Source organism: Panthera pardus, unplaced genomic scaffold (assembly GCF_024362965.1).
Source record: "Panthera pardus isolate Hobbes unplaced genomic scaffold, ASM2436296v1 HiC_scaffold_5, whole genome shotgun sequence".
In the NCBI taxonomy this organism is placed as follows: Eukaryota; Metazoa; Chordata; class Mammalia; order Carnivora; family Felidae; genus Panthera; species Panthera pardus.
The window spans coordinates 2,839,508-2,855,439 of NW_026526980.1; the positions used below are offsets into that span (position 1 = coordinate 2,839,508).

Below are 15,932 nucleotides of genomic sequence, written 5' to 3' on the forward strand. Positions count from 1 at the left end.
TCCCGGCGTGTGTGGACCTCGCCAGCCGTGGGCTTGCGGCCAGGGAAGCAGGCTCAGTCAACACACTCACGTGGAAACTAAGGGCGAAGACAACCGCCCAGGAGTTGTTGCTGCGTCTGTGAGGATGTTCTCACCCACCGAGCACGAACGTGCTCGTCGTTCTTCCCTCCCCGGGCGAGTCTGCTGACTGTTCCTTCCTGCAAACCCCAAGCCTGCCGATTCCTCTTCCCGCCCGTTGTGAGCGTGTCGGTGGCAACAGCAATGAAGCGACACGCAAGGGGACCAGCGCATGGACCACCAGAGGTCCTCAGGCCTTCACGTCCGGGATGATCGCGTGACGTCTCAAAGCACAGCCCCTGATCGCAGAATCTCTCCTCCAAGTGAGCCGGACTTACTCGAGCCCCGGGACTCCGGGCAGGACGAGCACGCACCCGGCTGACTTCGGCCTGACGCAAAGACGGTGGGGGGGGGGGGGGGGGGGCCTGCGGACGCTGGGAGGCTCTGCTTACGATGAAGGGGGTGCGTTTGTCACTCCAGGTGATGGGGATTCTGCACTCCCGCAGCTCCCTCTGGCCCACACGGACACACACGTGCACGGACACACAGATGCGCCAGGCCCGGCCGCACACATGGCACGAAGTCGACAGCCGGGTCCGGAGCTCAGTCCACAGCGGCTCTCGGGCTGAGGAGGAGGAGACTGCAGCCCCCCACAACGGGTCCCGGCCGCCCCCGGCCAGCCCCTCCCTCCCAGCGGACCAGGCACCCGGGCTCAGACGGCCTGGTCCTGCCTCTGCCTCAGGCTGAGCACACGGGCCGCCACCACGAAGGCCACCCCGGTGAACAGCTCGGTGACGAAGCTGATCCAGCCCAGGGCCAGGGACCAGCCGAAGCGGATGTCCACCTGGTCCAGGAGGGCCTTCTCCTCCAGGAGACACAGTGCCTCCTGGAAGGCGGCGGCCGAGTACGCGATGTAGACACTCATTCCAGCGAGGGTCACCAAGGCTGCGGGACAGGCAAAGGAGAGCAGATCAAACCCCGGGGCTCTGCGTCCTCCTCCTCCTGCTCCTCCCCCTCCCCCCCCTTTACCCCCCTCTCCCCCCTCTGCTCCCTTCCCCGTCCCTTCTGCCCTCAAAAATTCCTGTTCATCACCACATCTCAGCTCGTGTTGATTCCAGGACCTCCCAGAGCAGGTCAAACCCCCTGTGGTTTCACAGCACCTCACGGCCCTCCGTCACTGTCCAGGTCAGAGGCGCATTTTGCATTTGTGAGATCACTGAGCTGCCGTCCACTCCCCGACAACGGGCTACGAGTTTCAGGGGCCTCTCGTCCTGGATTCCCCCGGCGCCCAGAACGGGGCTGGCACGCGGTGGGCCTCCAAAGACCGTGAACTAGGGCAGTGCCGTCCAGGGCCACAGCTGCTGGCCACAGGGGACGACTTAAACCAATTTAAACGAACCCCTCAGCCCTCCCGGGCATCCGCCACACCTCAAGTGCCCCACAGCCTGGTTCGAGGCTCCCCCTTGGCACAGCGCGGATCAGACTTCCCGCCACTGCAGAACGTATGACTGGCCAGCGTGGTTTCGAGAATTAGTCACTGAGTGAGCTATTAACGCCAGTATTGATAACAGTAGTGGGTGATTGGAGGACATCTGAGCCTCACGGTATTTTCACACCCAGACATTCTTTTTGGGTTTTTTCCTCCATGGACCCCAGGTGTGTGCATCACCTCTGTACTTGTTTTGTTTTGTTTTGTTTTGTTTTCAAGGAGGGAGGCCTTACGCTCCCAGCCTCGCACTGGAGCCCATCTTTGAAAGCCTCTGGTCTGCCAGACCACAGGGATGACAGGCATTGCCCATTTTTTAAGCAAGCATCAAGCAGGATCTGTCAGGACATCAGAGAGACACGAAGACCAAGGGTCTCCGGCCAACCCACAGCCCTCAAGCGGAAGCTGTCAGTGTCTTCTGTGAAACCAGGAAAGCAATCCTGAGGATCTGCCCCTGCCCTCTGCTTCTCTCTTGGGGCCACAGACCCAGGGACCCTGGGCCAAAACCATTCGCCCCACCCAGCTATGTGGACAGGATGTCACATATGGACATCCCCATGTCACAGATGGGGAAACTGAGACCCAGAGAGGGAATGGGACGCCCGCCCCACCCACCCCTGCCGAGGGTTCATGCACATCCCCTTCCGAAGCCCGCGCTCCACGCATGGGGGCACCTACCTCCAAAGAGGAAGAGGGTCCCCGTGAGCAGGAGGAGGATGGAGACTCGAAGGAGGAAGCTCAGAAACCCCGTCATCCCCCCAAAAACCATCAGGATAAGGCTGAGCGGCAGCAGAATCACAAATGTCCCATGCATGGCTTAGAAGAGAGAGGAGGACAGCGGGCAGAGGAGGGTTAGCAACATCCTGCAGTCAATCAACAAACACTGTGCACCACCTAGGGTCCAGGCCCCGGGTGCTGGGAGCAAAAATTAACAGCGTTGTTACTACCGTGTCAAGACCTCACTCTTTTTCATGGCTGAGTAATATTCCCTCGTCTAAATGAAATTAAGAGAAAGATACATACCATCCGATTTCACTGATGTAGAATCTAAAAGACAAGTGAATGAGCAAACAGAAAACGCTTTCATGCCCAGAACAAACAGGTGGCTGCCAGAAAGGGGGGGGGGGGGACAAGTCACATAAAGGGAGTTAAGAGGTACACACTCCCAAGTATAAGATAAATGAGTCACTGCATGGGGACTATAGTCATTAATACTGTAGTAACGTTGTATAGAGACAGATGGTGACTACACCTGTCATGATGTACAGAATTGTCAGATCCCTGTGTTGTACCCCTGACACTAACATATTTTTAAAAACTTTTTTAGTATTTATTTATTTTTGAGGGAGAGAGAGACAGAGCGTGAGTGGGGGCGGGGCAGAGAGAGAGGGAGGCACAGAATCCGAAGCCGGCTCCAGGGTCCGAGCTGTCAGCACAGAGCCCTACGCGGGGCTCGAACTCACGAACTCTGAGATTGTGACCTGAGCCGAAGTGGGACGCTCAACCGACTGGGCCACCCAGGCGCCCCTCCCCCGACACTAATATAATGCTGTATGTCAAGCAAGCACACGAGTGGTTAAAACGATGGACTTGAGAGCCAGATGCTCTGCATCTGAATTCAGGCTGACTATGGGGCCATGGGCCTGTCACTTAACTCCACAGAACCTCCCTGTCCACATCTGTGAAACGGAGGCAATAATATGGGACTCAAAGTATTACCATAAGGACGGCGTGCGTGAAGATGATGGGGCAGCGCAGGAAAGCGTAACCATGTGGTAAGCACTAGATAGATGGTGACCTTGCCAGTAGTAACAATGAGGGAGACAATAATCCGGTCCGACACCCACTGTGACCAGATCACCTTGTCTTCAACCCTCTAAATGCTACCAGCCCTGGCAAGTCAAGGAAACAAGACCGACCTCCCTTCTTCCCTCCTTCCTTCCTTCCTTCCTTAAGGAAAAGTCTTGGGCCAGTAAGTAAGATCTGTGGCCCTGTATGGCATTGCCTCCCTTCTTCCTTCCTTCCTTCCTTCCTTCCTTCCTTCCTTCCTTCCTTCCTTCCTTCCTTAAGGAAAAGTCTTGGGCCGGTAAGTAAGATCTGTGGCCCTTATGGCATTGCCTCCCTCCTTCCTTCCTTCCTTCCTTCCTTCCTTCCTTCCTTCCTTCCTTCCTTAAGGAAAAGTCTTGGGCCGGTAAGTAAGATCTGTGGCCCTGTATGGCATTGCCTCCCTCCTTCCTTCCTTCCCTCCTTCCTTCCTTCCTTCCTTCCTTCCTTCCTTCCTTCCTTAAGGAAAAGTCTTGGGCCAGTAAGTAAGATCTGTGGCCCTGTATGGCATTGCCTCCCTTCTTCCTTCCTTCCTTCCTTCCTTCCTTCCTTCCTTCCTTCCTTCCTTAAGGAAAAGTCTTGGGCCGGTAAGTAAGATCTGTGGCCCTGTATGGCATTGCCTCCCTCCTTCCTTCCTTCCTTCCTTCCTTCCTTAAGGAAAAGTCTTGGGCCGGTAAGTAAGATCTGTGGCCCTGTATGGCATTGCCTCCCTCCTTCCTTCCTTCCTTCCTTCCTTCCTTCCTTCCTTCCTTCCTTAAGGAAAAGTCTTGGGCCAGTAAGTAAGATCTGTGGCCCTGTATGGCATTGCCTCCAGACTATGGCTGGGAAGGGAAATCATTTCTCATTTAGAAATTAATGAGGTTTCCTGGGGCGGGTTCAGCCCGGCGGCACGGTGTGTGAGTTTCCCCAGACACGCCGCAAGCTGACTTGACGTACACGTTCAATTAAATGTCTGGGTAAGAACAGGCTTCCTGTGGGAGAGTTGTAAAATCTCCTGCTGAAGTCTGGCTGAGCTTCTTGTGGGGTGTGATCGTGTGTGTGTGTGTGTGTGTGTGTGTGTGTGTGTGTGTTCTAGTCTTTGTTATTTCCAGAGCCACAGACGTGGGGCATGAATATTGATTCTGAGTTCTGTTCCCCTTAGAAATGTATCCACTTCTGGGGAGGCTGGGTGGCTCAGTCAGTTGAGCATCCAACTTCAGCTCAGGTCATGATCTCATGGTTGGTGGGTTCGAGCCCTGTGTCTGGCTCTGTGCTGACAGCTCAGAGCCTGGAGCCTGCTTCCGATTCTGTGTCTCCCTCTCTCTCTGCCTCTCTCTCTCTCTCTCTCTCTCTCTCAGAAGTAAATAAACTTAAAAAAAAATTTTTTTAAGATCCTGAACTTAATTACATGTACAAGGACACTGTTTACAAATAAGGTCACATCTCCACGGACCAGGGGTTAGGACATGGACGTATCTTTCTTTTTTGGGGGGAGAGGGGGTGACACCTTCCAATCCAGTACAGTGTTTATGGTAGCAGCTCAACAGATCGTAGCTAAGATTACTACATAGAATTAATAATAATCATCATAAATGTTGACAGGTCATTGTTTTATCAAGGGCAAATGTGTGTCCAAGGGCAAGAGGCCTTTCAATATAGAAGTGCTTTGTGGCAAGTAAAGAGAAGAGCAAATACAGAAAGAGGCAAAAATGTTCATGCCAAGGAAAAGATTATTGTGATCATCCCGTTTTCACACTGTTCAAAGAACTGCTCACTGGGAAAACCAGGCTTCCAATTCCACAATGCCAGCGAGGTCAGGCAGCCCCAGGGTGGTTACCCAAGTAATAGTCGTGCTCTTAAAGAAAGCAGAGACACAACTCTCTCCAGAAATATCCAAAGCACTGGCAAAAGAAGAAAATCTCAGGAACCATCTCCCAAAGGGGGAAATGTCACACTGACTTTATTTTCAAACCTTGTCAAAGCGACGCTGAGCCCCAGGAAGGGCTCAGAGATATTCAATCCTACCGTGCCTGGTAAGGAAGTGAATTTTTTTTTTAATTTGAAGGAAAAATAAGATTAAAAGAGAGAGGGAGGCAAACCAAAAGAGACTCTTAAATACAGACAACAAGCTGAGGGTTGATGGAGGGGAGGTGGGTTGGGGATGGGCTAGATGGGCGATGGGCATTAGGAGGGCACTTGTTGGGACGAGCACTGGGTGTTGTATGTAAGTGATGAATCACTAAATTCTACTCCTGAAGTCATTATTACACTATATGTTAATTAAATTGGATTTAAATTTTTAAAAAATTTTTTAAAAAGAAACAAATTTTTACATATTTGTCCTTGAATCTGTTGTGACCACACACAACTCGGTCCTTTTGAGAACAGAGATGACATCGTGCAACCCAAGGTGCATTACTGTGATGCGGGCAAAGCAGGGCTCTACAAGCAAAGACCTGGGTTCAATTCCCGACTCTACCTGTACCCAGGTAATGTCATTGTCTCCCAAAAGCCTGCTTCCTCTCCTGTCCGTTGGACCAAGGGCTTTGACTTTGCCAAGCTGTTAATGAGCGCCAAGTGTGAGAATAACTGTTTCCTTCTTGCCCTCCAGCATCCTGGGCTCCACCAGGTAAGAAGTGTGATTCCCATTTCACTGATGAGGAAAGTGAGGTTCAAGACACGCAGCTCAGTTCCTCAAGGTGGAGCAGCGGAGATGGAACAGCCAAGGAGGCTGACAAAGGGGTGGTAAGATGGGCGTTTCACCCAGCCTGGGGATTAGGAAGGTCTCTAGGGCTGCAAAAGAGGTCTGGACCTAAGGTCAGATGAGAAGGTGTGGGGGCAGGCGTTCCTGAACGAGGGGACAGAAAGCGCCAAATCCAGGAAGCCGGAGTTATCTGGAAGCATCCGCACATCCCAGCTCTTGCAGCTGGAGAGCCAGGGGGCGCTCACCAAGGTCCCACGAGCCATGCTAAGGAGAAATCCAACCACCCGGGGGGCGTCCTCCTGGGGCTTGCTCTAGAGCAAACACAACAACATTGTTCTTCCAAGAAACGAAGACGAGAGCGGTGTGGCCACCACCTCAACCCCTCCTTCGTCCTCTCCTCCCCAGAGCGAACCTCTTGTCAGTGCTTGGATGTACATACTTCCAGTCTTCTTTCCATATGTTTACGTATCTTACCTGTCTCTCTAATTCTAAAGGGCACCCTTCAATCCGAAAACATCATGTGTTGGACCTTCCACAGCATCTCAGACTTACAATGGCCGTGTTGCTTCCTTTCCTAATGGCACGTGAATAAAGGTACATCTTATTGTTTTTGGGCCGTACTCATAGCAAAGAGATCGTGTTGGGAATAGCATCACACTACCCATAACACTCTGGAACTTGCTTTATTCGCTCCACGGTATTTCTTGGCGTTTTATCCACATTAGTATACTCTTCTTTACGGATTTACATCATCTTCCGAAGAATAAACATACCACAGGCAGACACGTAGCATATCTCCACCCATGAGCACTGAGGTCGTACCTTGTTCTCTGCTGTTACAAACACGGTTTGGGTGAGCCTCTTCTTAGAAACCTCGTAGTAGGATCCCAAGAAATGGAATCACTTCGAATATGAATCTTTTGTTTCCTTGTTCATTTATTTTTTTAATTTATTTTATTTTATTTTTTTTATTATATGAAATTTATTGTCAAATTAGTTTCCATACAACACCCAGTGCTCATCGCAAAAGATGCCCTCTTCAATGCCCATCACCTACCCTCCCCTCCTTCCCACCCTCCATCAACCCTCAGTTTGTTCTCAGTTTTTAAGAGTCTCTTATGCTTTGGCTCTCTCTCCCACTCTAACCTCTTTTTTTTCTTTTTTTTCCTTCCCCTCCCCCATGGGTTTCTGTTAAGCTTCTCAGAATCCACATAAGAGTGAAACCATATGGTATCTGTCTTTCTCTGTATGGCTTATTTCACTTAGCATCATACTCTCCAGTTCCATCCACGTTGCTACAAAGGGCCATATTTCATTCTTTCTCATTGCCACGTAGTATTCCATTGTGTATATAAACCACAATTTCTTTATCCATTCATCAGTTGATGGACATTTAGGCTTTTTCCACAATTTGGCTATTGCTGAGAGTGCTGCGATAAACATTGGGGTACAAGTGCCCCTATGCATCAGCACTCCTGTATCCCTTGGGTAAATTCCTAGCAGTGCTATTGCTGGGTCATAGGGTAGGTCTATTTTTAATTTTGGGGGGAACCTCTACACTGTTTTCCAGAGTGGCTCCTTGTTCATTTAAAGTGTATACTTGACTTTCAACAGGCACCCCAAGAGGCAGCCAAGAGGGCCTTTGTGCCCGGAGATGCTGAAACCCTCCTGCCTACCACACAGCTATGCATAAGTCACACTGAGAATTTCCCCCTGGATTCAGGCAGCCTCTGAATGCCATTATGTCCCCAATCCCTTTCTTTCTGTCCCCCACCATCTCTACTCTTGAAACCTGCACCAAGCATCATGGGAGGGCTGGTTTTAATTTTCCACACCGCTGCAACAGCTGGGTACCCAGCAGGACTGGAGATCCAGTCTTGTGATTTTTCCAACATCACCTCCTCAGAGGACAAGCAGGCCAGGCCTCTGGCCCTCCGTCCAGCTTCTGCCCCTGCCGTGCTGTGTTGGGCGAGGCATTTGGCCTCTCCATGTCTGATGCATTTGGCTGTAGGAGGATCAGTCTGACCTTTTTCCTGGCTCTTAGGAGATGCAGCCAAAGTAAGAAACAGGCAGGACATGAGGTGTGTGTTAGAAGCACTTTCTAGGGGCACCTGAGGGGCTCAGTCAGTTGAGCATCTGACTTCAGCTCAAGTCATGAGTTCGAGCCTCACATCGGGCTCTCTACTGTCAGCATGGAGCCCACCTCAGATCCTCTGTCCCCCTCTCTCTGCACCTCCCCCACTCACGCTCTCTCTTTCTCTCTCAAAAATAAAAAATAGAGGGGCGCCTGGGTGGCTTAGTCAGTTAAGCGTCCGACTTTGGCTCAGGTCACGGTCTCACGGTTCGTGGGTTCGAGCCCCACGTTGGGCTTTGTGCTGACAGCTCAGAGTCTGGAGCCTGTTTCAGATTCTGTGTCTCTGTCTTTCTCTGCCCCTCCCCAGCTCATTCTCTCTCTCTCTCTCTCAAAAACAAATAAACATTAAAACTTTTAAAATACATAAAAGAAGAAAAAACCAGACCCACTTTCCACGCTGTCTCCAGAAACACCGGCCTTCCAGCTGTCTGTGGACCTCCCCCACCACCCCAAATCTACTGCACAGCTCTGCTCATGCTAAGCCTCCTGGTAATCTCGATCTGATTCCTTGTCAGAAGAGGCAGTGTGGGATGGGGACTCTGAATCCAGGAAAGAGCCAAAAGCTCCTCTTCTGGACTCCGATGGCCTTGGGCTCAGCACGCTCACATTACGTGGGAATCGTACTCAGTGTCGTTTCATTCTCAAAGGGTAGCAACGGCCTGGATTCAATTCCCAGACCTACCTGTTACTGTGCAAACTTTGATAACTTACCTAACCTCTCTGTGCTTCAGTTTCCTCATTTGAAAAGTGAAGGTGATAATAAAAGTTCCTGCCCTGTGAGACTGTCGTGAAGATTAAGTGAGGTGATATATGCAAAGCGCTCAGAATAGCATCGGGCACACGCGACTGTTCCATAAATATTGGCTGTTCCTCTCGCTGTCCTTCAACCACTCCACGGAAAGGTGACCCTGCTTCGTTCCCTTTGTACACCTGCTACTATTTGAAACAAGTTTACGTTTATTTAGTCACTGACCTGTGTGTTTATTATCTGCCTTCTGCGCTAGACTCTAAACTCTGTGTGAGATGCACCTGTCTCCTCATGTTCTAGCCCCCCGCCCGTCTAGCCCAGTGTGAGAAGGAATACTTATGGACTAAGTCTCTAGTGATTAGCTCCATTTTACAGATGAGAAGCCTGAGGCTCAGGGAGGCAATGTGACTTCGAGCAGGAGGAGGCGACATTAATTGAGCTCCCACTATGCATGGTGTGACTATGCTGCTTTGCTTATGTGATCTCATTCCATCTCAAAGCAGCCCATTTATGGAAACAGGGGACTTGCCAGAAGTCACACAGCTGGTCAGATGTGGGGACCCCCATCTATGACAGGACTGGCCCTGCTCCTATCCCAAGTTACAAGTGCCGACTCTGCCCGGCCAATCACCACATCCCATCCCCTCGGCCACAATGATTGGCTCAGACCTGGGCTTGTGATCCAATGTGGCCCAATGAGAAGCCTGTTTGGAAGTTTCTGCAGACTTTTGGGAAACAGAGAGCCTCCTGCCACTTGGGTTGCTGAGACTGGAGAGGACTTGTTGAAAACAGGACCCAAACAGAAGCAAAGCGCAGAGAGGAGAAGAAAGAAATTGAGTTTAGCTCTCCGGATCCCAGCACACTTGAACTTTTCAAGCGGACCAAGAATTCCTCTTCTTGTTTAAACAAGGATGATTTGTGTTTCACCAAAAGACTCCTGGCTGATGCAGCTAGCCTGGTTGTTTCTAGATTATGGCTCTTTTTTCGACACGGTATGCAATCTGACGAGCCCCTCCCCCCCCCCAAAAAAAAAAATAATTCCAGTCCCTGGCCAAGCAACCAAACCCATGCCAACCCCAGAGCTAATCTAGAAGACAAAACATCCAAGCAAGGTGGGTTTTTAGCAGGCGCTGGAGTGGTCTGCCTGCTTGGGTTTCCTTGCAGGAAAAAACCCAAGACTCCTTCCCCAGACACTCCCACTGGGATTTGTCTAGGAAGCTGACTCGGAGAACGTGCTGCTTTGACAACTGTCCTGTCTCGTCTACGACCTCAAAAGCAGGTCCTCGAAGGAAAGGAACATCTTCACATAACAAAAGAGCCTGGCCAAGATTCACGGTTCATTCTGGGGATAAAGGGAGTCTGAGAAAAGCCTCTTTCTGGGGGTGGCGTGCAACGAGCATGCGGTCTGAAGGGGCAGCCTTCATGGTGTAGCAGCAACTCCGACTCATGGTGGACAAACGCACCCGCCCGTCCCATCCTCCCCGCATCCTCATGAAGAGAGATGGCTGGTATGCCCACTTTGCCAGTGAGGGAGCTGAGGCTCGGAGAGGTTAAGACACCTGTCCCAGGAGCACAGAGTGTCCTGCTAAAGGTCTGGGCTGCACTTGACACCCACCTCCCTCAGGTCAAGGCCAGGAACTCTTGATTATTCTTGAAATGATGCTCTAGGAACACCGAACATTGATTCTGCTCTGCCTGGGGCTGAAGACAGAGTTCCCTCGTCTCCCACATATTTCAAGGGTCTAGGGGACATCTCCTTCACTGGGACCTTATGCAGTGGGACTGGGTTCTATCACCTCATGAGAGCCAACAGCTAAGTTTTTGGGATTTTGGGGAGCCAGTTGACATCACGTTGACAGCTTGAAACATCTACACCACAGAAATCGGCAAATGCTTCAAATCAAACCAGGAGACTCCCTCCTTCCCCAGAAAGACCATTGTTAACTCTTTCCCGGCACGCCACCGGACTTCGGAGAAAGGGTCTGTTTCACTGACATATTTATTCATTTATGTTCCACTTCTAACATACTATAATATAGTCATTCTCACCCCTGCTCAGCAAATCTTGGCTTTGACCCCACTCCATGCCAGGTTCTGTGCTAAATATTGGGCATCAAGCTGAGGCAAGATAGACATGGTCCCTGACCTCATGTTTTCATCGTCTAATGAGGGAGCCAGACTTTGACTCAAAAACTGTCACAAAACCTGTGCTATGAGTAGAAGCTGAGCAAGTCAAGCTGGCAGGACGGGAGCAGGGAGAGTTCAGGCAGAGGAAATAGCACGTGCAAAGTCCCAGCGGCAGGAGGAAATTTAGCACATTCTAGCCAGAGAAAAAGAGCAAGGGGGAGAAGGGAATTGGAGAGGCACCCTGGCCAGTGACTTCACCTTTGTCCCCAAGCCTCAACAAGCCTACCCAGAGCTACTCACATTTCTCAGGGTCTATGGAGCTTAGCCCTCATTGCCTCATCAGATTCTTTCTACGGTACCTCCCTGAAAAATGAAGGCAATAATGGAGATGATACTAACTCCATAGCACAGCAGGTGCACACTAAATGAAAACATAGATGGAAAGCATTCAGCTCCATGTCTGGTCCACTGCGAGTCTTGGTGAACGAACTGAACTATTATGTTCATTTCCCCTGGAGGGAGGGGGCTGCTCTCTGCCTCTTGATGGCCTTTCTTGAATCATTGCACAAATCCAAGCGCTTGTTCTCAGCACTGAGGATACAAATAAGGCCGACACGGGGCGTGCCTTCGGATCTATGGGCTAAGATCTCTCTTTGCAGCATTCAGGTCCCCAGGCTGGTGTAGGTGTCTCTTCCACCCCGCACCCCCGCTGCTTGTCACTCTGAAACGTGACTGTGCATTTCTACATCTGTCTCCGCAGCTAGTATCTGAGCTCCTGGAGGGCATGACCTCGGTCTTAATTGTCAGCATGATGCCTGGCACATAGAAAGCCTGAGATGAACGTTTGTCGAATGAATTCTAAACCACACGATGTAACCTGTGGAGCAAGAGACGCCCCGCCCCTGCCCCTCACTCGCCTCCCCGCCCCTGCCCCTCACTCCCCTCCCCGCCCCTGCCCGGTACCGGAGCGCCCCCGCCGCAGTGCCCTGGCCCCGCTCTTTGGAGGAGAGCCCCAAACCTGGCGTCCAGACCCGGGATTCTCCTCCGATCCCCAACCTCCCGGGACTCACTGAGAAGTTGCCGGCTTGAGTCGCTGACGGTCACGTTTTCCTGCCAGAAGGGGTTCATCAGCGGCGCACACGGGCTCTGGACTAGATGGGGCGGAGGAATCAGCGGCTGCGGGTTCGGAGCGGGGACCCCAGCCGGTGGCCCCGCCCCCCGCGCCCACCCTGGCTGCCGCCCCGGGGGGAGGATCGTGCGGAGCCCGGAGCAGCTGCGGCCGGAACCAGCCCCGCTCTGCAGCCCCCCGCCCACCTGGCCCGGGCCCAGACCCCCCGTTTTGCGCCTTGGGGCGGCGGGGGGGTGGGTGGGGGGCAGGGGAAGAGCTGCGAGCCCGGCAACAGGTCCCCGGCGGGCGCGCAGCGCGCAGGGTCCCCGCGCTCAGCCTTACCCCGGCAGGTGCGCCAGAGGCCGGAGTGCGAGCTCAGAGGTTCGAGCTGGCTGCGGTTGGCGGCCCCCGCCCGGCCCCGCACGCCCGGGCCGCCCCGCTCCAGCCGCTCCGTGTCAATGATGTACCAGAAGTCCGTGCCGATGGCGGCCGCCAGGAGCACGAAGCTGAGCGCCCCGGTCAGCGCCGCCGCGCCCGCCAGCGCGCCCAGGTGCACCCGCATGGCGCAGCCGGGACCGCCGCCCGCGGCTCCCAGCTCCGGCTCCCCAGCCTCGGGGCTCGGAGCCGCGCGGGCCTGCCGTCCGCCAGCCCTCCCTCCGGCCCTGGCTCCGCCCTCAGACCCTCACCTGCGCCCGCAGACCTGCCAGCGCCCCTCCCTCAACCGCCCCGGCCTCGCGGGGCCACCGCCACTCTCGGACCCCGCACCTGAGACCTCGGCCTTCCTCCTCCGCCTTCAGACCCCCATCCGAGCCCTCATCCCTCCCCTTGGACCTCCCCCGCCTCGCTCGGACCCCACCCCAGCCCTCCACTCCCACCCCCGACTTTCCTCCCAGGCTCTCTTCCCTCTGTCCGGCCGTCACCCAGTCTGCCCTGCCTGGCCCTTTCTGCCCCAGCCCTCCCGGCTCTCCCCACTTCCAGCCACACGTGCTCGGGGCCTTGCCACGGCTCCCCCTCCTGCCCCCCGTCCCTCGTCCGGACAAGTATGGAAGTTCTCGGCGGCGGACTGCAGGAGGGCAGCCCTCCCACAACCTGGGAGGAAGGCAGCGGGCCTCGCCAGCCTGGCAGTCTTCAACAGCCCCTCTTCCTCCAGCTCCAATACACTTCCTCCAAAACCCACCTCTGGTTGATATTTCTAGGTCGACTGCAGAGGCAAAAGGCGGGCCATTTTTCATGAAAGTTTTTTAAAGCGATGGGCTAGGCCAGGTGCTCTGAGCCTATCGCCTCCCCTGCCTCTTCGCGGAAGACCTCCATCACTGCCACCACCATCACCACCATCACCACCATCACCATCCTCTTCTTTTTTTTTTTTTTAATTTTTTTTTTAACATTTATTTATTTTTGACACACAGAGAGACAGAGCATGAACAGGGGAGGGGCAGAGAGAGAGGGAGACACAGAATCTGAAACAGGCTCCAGGCTCTGAGCCGTCAGCACAGAGCCCGACGCGGGGCTTGAACTCACGGACCGCGAGATCGTGGCCTGAGCTGAAGTCGGACGCTTAACCGACTGAGCCACCCAGGCGCCCACTCCTGTGACACATTCTTGAAGAAACATTGTGCCAAGACTCTGCAACTGATAAACTGGACAGAGAATCATTCAACAGAGTGTCCTTAGAACAGGGTGCCATGAGAGAAAGGAACAGGAGGAGGTCATGTGGATTTGGAATCTAGGAAGTGACATGGGCACTGACACGTGAAGCATGGCAAGGCATTTCACGCCCAGGACGTGCCTTACACAAAGGGTTTAGTATATTCTAGAAAAACCAAAAGAAGAGTAATCAGACGAGAACATAGTGAGAGAGAAGCTACTAGAGGGAAATGAGATTGGGGTACAGGTAGGGGCCAGGTCACTCCAGTCCTGAGGCCATGATGGAGCGTTGGGATCCTAGCTGCAGCCACTGAATGGGTTTGAGCGGAGAACTGAAACTTGAATTTACATTTTTTTAAACGTCACGCTCCACGCAGACTTTGGCACAGAGCAGAGACCACAGGGAGAGGCAGGAAGGGCAGCAAGGAGGTCGGTGACGAGGATGTAGCCGTAGAAGCAACAGGAGCTGCGGGCAGCTTGGGCTTGGGTGGTGATGGCAGTACACAGACAGTGAAGTGAATAGATAATTTGAAAATTCTGAGGAGGGCAGAGCTGGTAAGACTTGGTGACGGACAGGTCAGGAACCACTGTTTCCCTCGTTACTTTATTCTCCTTACCAACACCATCCCGACCCCCATCACTGGTATCTGTATCTTTGTCATCCACAGCACCTGCACCCTGAACAGCACGACCGCCAGCAAGAACACACCCTCCCCTTGACTGTGCACACCCTTCCCCCCGGTCACTGCCTCCACCACCGCCATGATGAGGACTGGCCTTTCCCACAACCAGCCCCAAACGAAGCCTTTGCTTTCAATTCCATCCCACTGTCGCTGTTGCCCTCTCTTGCAACATCATGAGATCAGCCCTCCCCTGTTCCATCAGCAGTAGGGAGGCAGGATGGAGGTGAAATTCAGTGAGGCTGGTCCCAGGCCCCCCAGTGGTGTCTTTAACATTAAATCTCTTCTCTTCTCTTCTCTTCTCTTCTCTTCTCTTCTCTTCTCTTCTCTTCTCTTCTCTTCCCCTCTCTCTCTCTCTCTCTCTCTCTCTCTCTCTCTTTCTGTTGCTGTTCCCCTCTCTCTTGGCTTCATTCTTATGCAGACTCTCACTTGTTGGACCCCAGGGGTCCAGATGAGTGACCCCAGCCAAAAGAAAGAATCTCTTTTTCAATGGTGCCAGGCAAATTTCCAACATTGAAGCTGATCTCCCCATCTCTGACTCATCTCTGTGGGTAGGAGGGATAAAATGCCATGGTGGCCAAGCCCAGGTCACCTGTCCTTTCCTCGACCCAAGGTAAGGTGGATCAGTTTCCCCCCAACATTTGAGCTAAGAGGGGTCACGGCTATCCAATGCAGCAAGTAAAGTCAAATTTGAATTTCAGATAAACAATGAGTAGATACATAGTACAAGTATGTACCATGCAATATTTGGAATATACTTACACACACACACACACACACACACACACACACACACACACACAAATTGTTTTCCAACCTGAAGTTCAAATTTAACTGAGCATCCTGTATCTTATCTGGCAAAAATCAGGTAGCTTCCCAAAGGAAAACCAAGGTGCTGTTACCGGAACCAGGAGAAGACCAGCACAGAAGATGCCCCCTCCGCCCAGCCTGTTCCTGTGTCTTCACCAGGTCTCGCTTTCCTCAACCCCAAAAGGAGGACTTCTTCCAGGCCCCTTTATGAGGATAACTTGCTTGGTTTTCATCACTCTGTTGTTCCTGAGGATTTGAATATAATCTACCTAACTGTGCTCAGTCACTCTTAAAAAAAAACAAAACACTAATGTTTTTCAATAAATAGGGAAAGGGGTGAAGCACATCAGACACAGGATGATATCATTACTCAGCCAGTCAACTGAAGAGGCATGATAACATTGGAAGGCTCCTGAGGCAGAATCCAAACAAACCACCGCATTTAGAATTAAAGCCACACCGGGCACCATGCTGGGTCTGGGAGTGGCAGAGAACAACATCAGAGAGGGGGCTCCAGAGGTTGATTTTGAGTCTTAGATCAGCATCTTACAGGCCCTGAGAGCCCAGACAAGGTGCCTTCCTTCTCTGAGCCTCAGTTTCCTCAGCTGTAAAATGGGGGTACTCCTAC

At 52.6% G+C, this 15,932-nt stretch overlaps 1 protein-coding gene and 1 long non-coding RNA gene across 3 annotated transcripts; one reads left to right on the plus strand and one right to left on the minus strand.

Moving 5' to 3' along the window:
- Positions 1–769: 769 nt before the first annotated feature.
- TMEM114 (transmembrane protein 114) lies at positions 770–12,732 on the minus strand. 2 transcript variants are annotated; one of them, XM_053894395.1, is made up of 4 exons: positions 12,510–12,732; positions 12,130–12,210; positions 2,222–2,359; positions 770–1,002 (listed from the first exon to the last, which is right to left on the minus strand). In XM_053894395.1, the coding sequence occupies exons 1-4, from the start codon at positions 12,727–12,729 to the stop codon at positions 770–772; spliced, it is 672 nt and encodes a 223-aa protein (XP_053750370.1). In that variant the 5' UTR covers positions 12,730–12,732. The 2 variants fall into 2 exon arrangements, with proteins under 2 accessions (XP_053750370.1, XP_053750371.1); XM_053894396.1 differs by lacking the exon at positions 2,222–2,359.
- Positions 12,733–12,804: 72 nt separating this feature from the next.
- Positions 12,805–15,578, plus strand: LOC109278448 (uncharacterized). Its single transcript, XR_002085664.2, has 3 exons — positions 12,805–13,349; positions 14,916–15,107; positions 15,363–15,578. It is a non-coding gene; the product is annotated as an uncharacterized LOC109278448 (long non-coding RNA).
- The last annotated feature ends 354 nt before the right edge of the window (positions 15,579–15,932 follow it).

What these genes read in the sequence shown, in the direction of transcription:
- TMEM114 (XM_053894395.1), bottom strand. Translation starts at nt 12,729, where the DNA reads ATGCGGGTGCACCTGGGCGCGCTGGCGGGCGCGGCGGCGCTGACCGGG. An exon ending in CCTCTGGCGCACCTGCCGGG is followed by an intron (nt 12,211 to 12,509) that starts GTAAGGCTGAGC and finishes CGCCCCATCTAG; the next exon opens with TCCAGAGCCCGTGTGCGCCG. An exon ending in GACCCTCTTCCTCTTTGGAG is followed by an intron (nt 1,003 to 2,221) that starts GTAGGTGCCCCC and finishes CCTGTCCCGCAG; the next exon opens with CCTTGGTGACCCTCGCTGGA.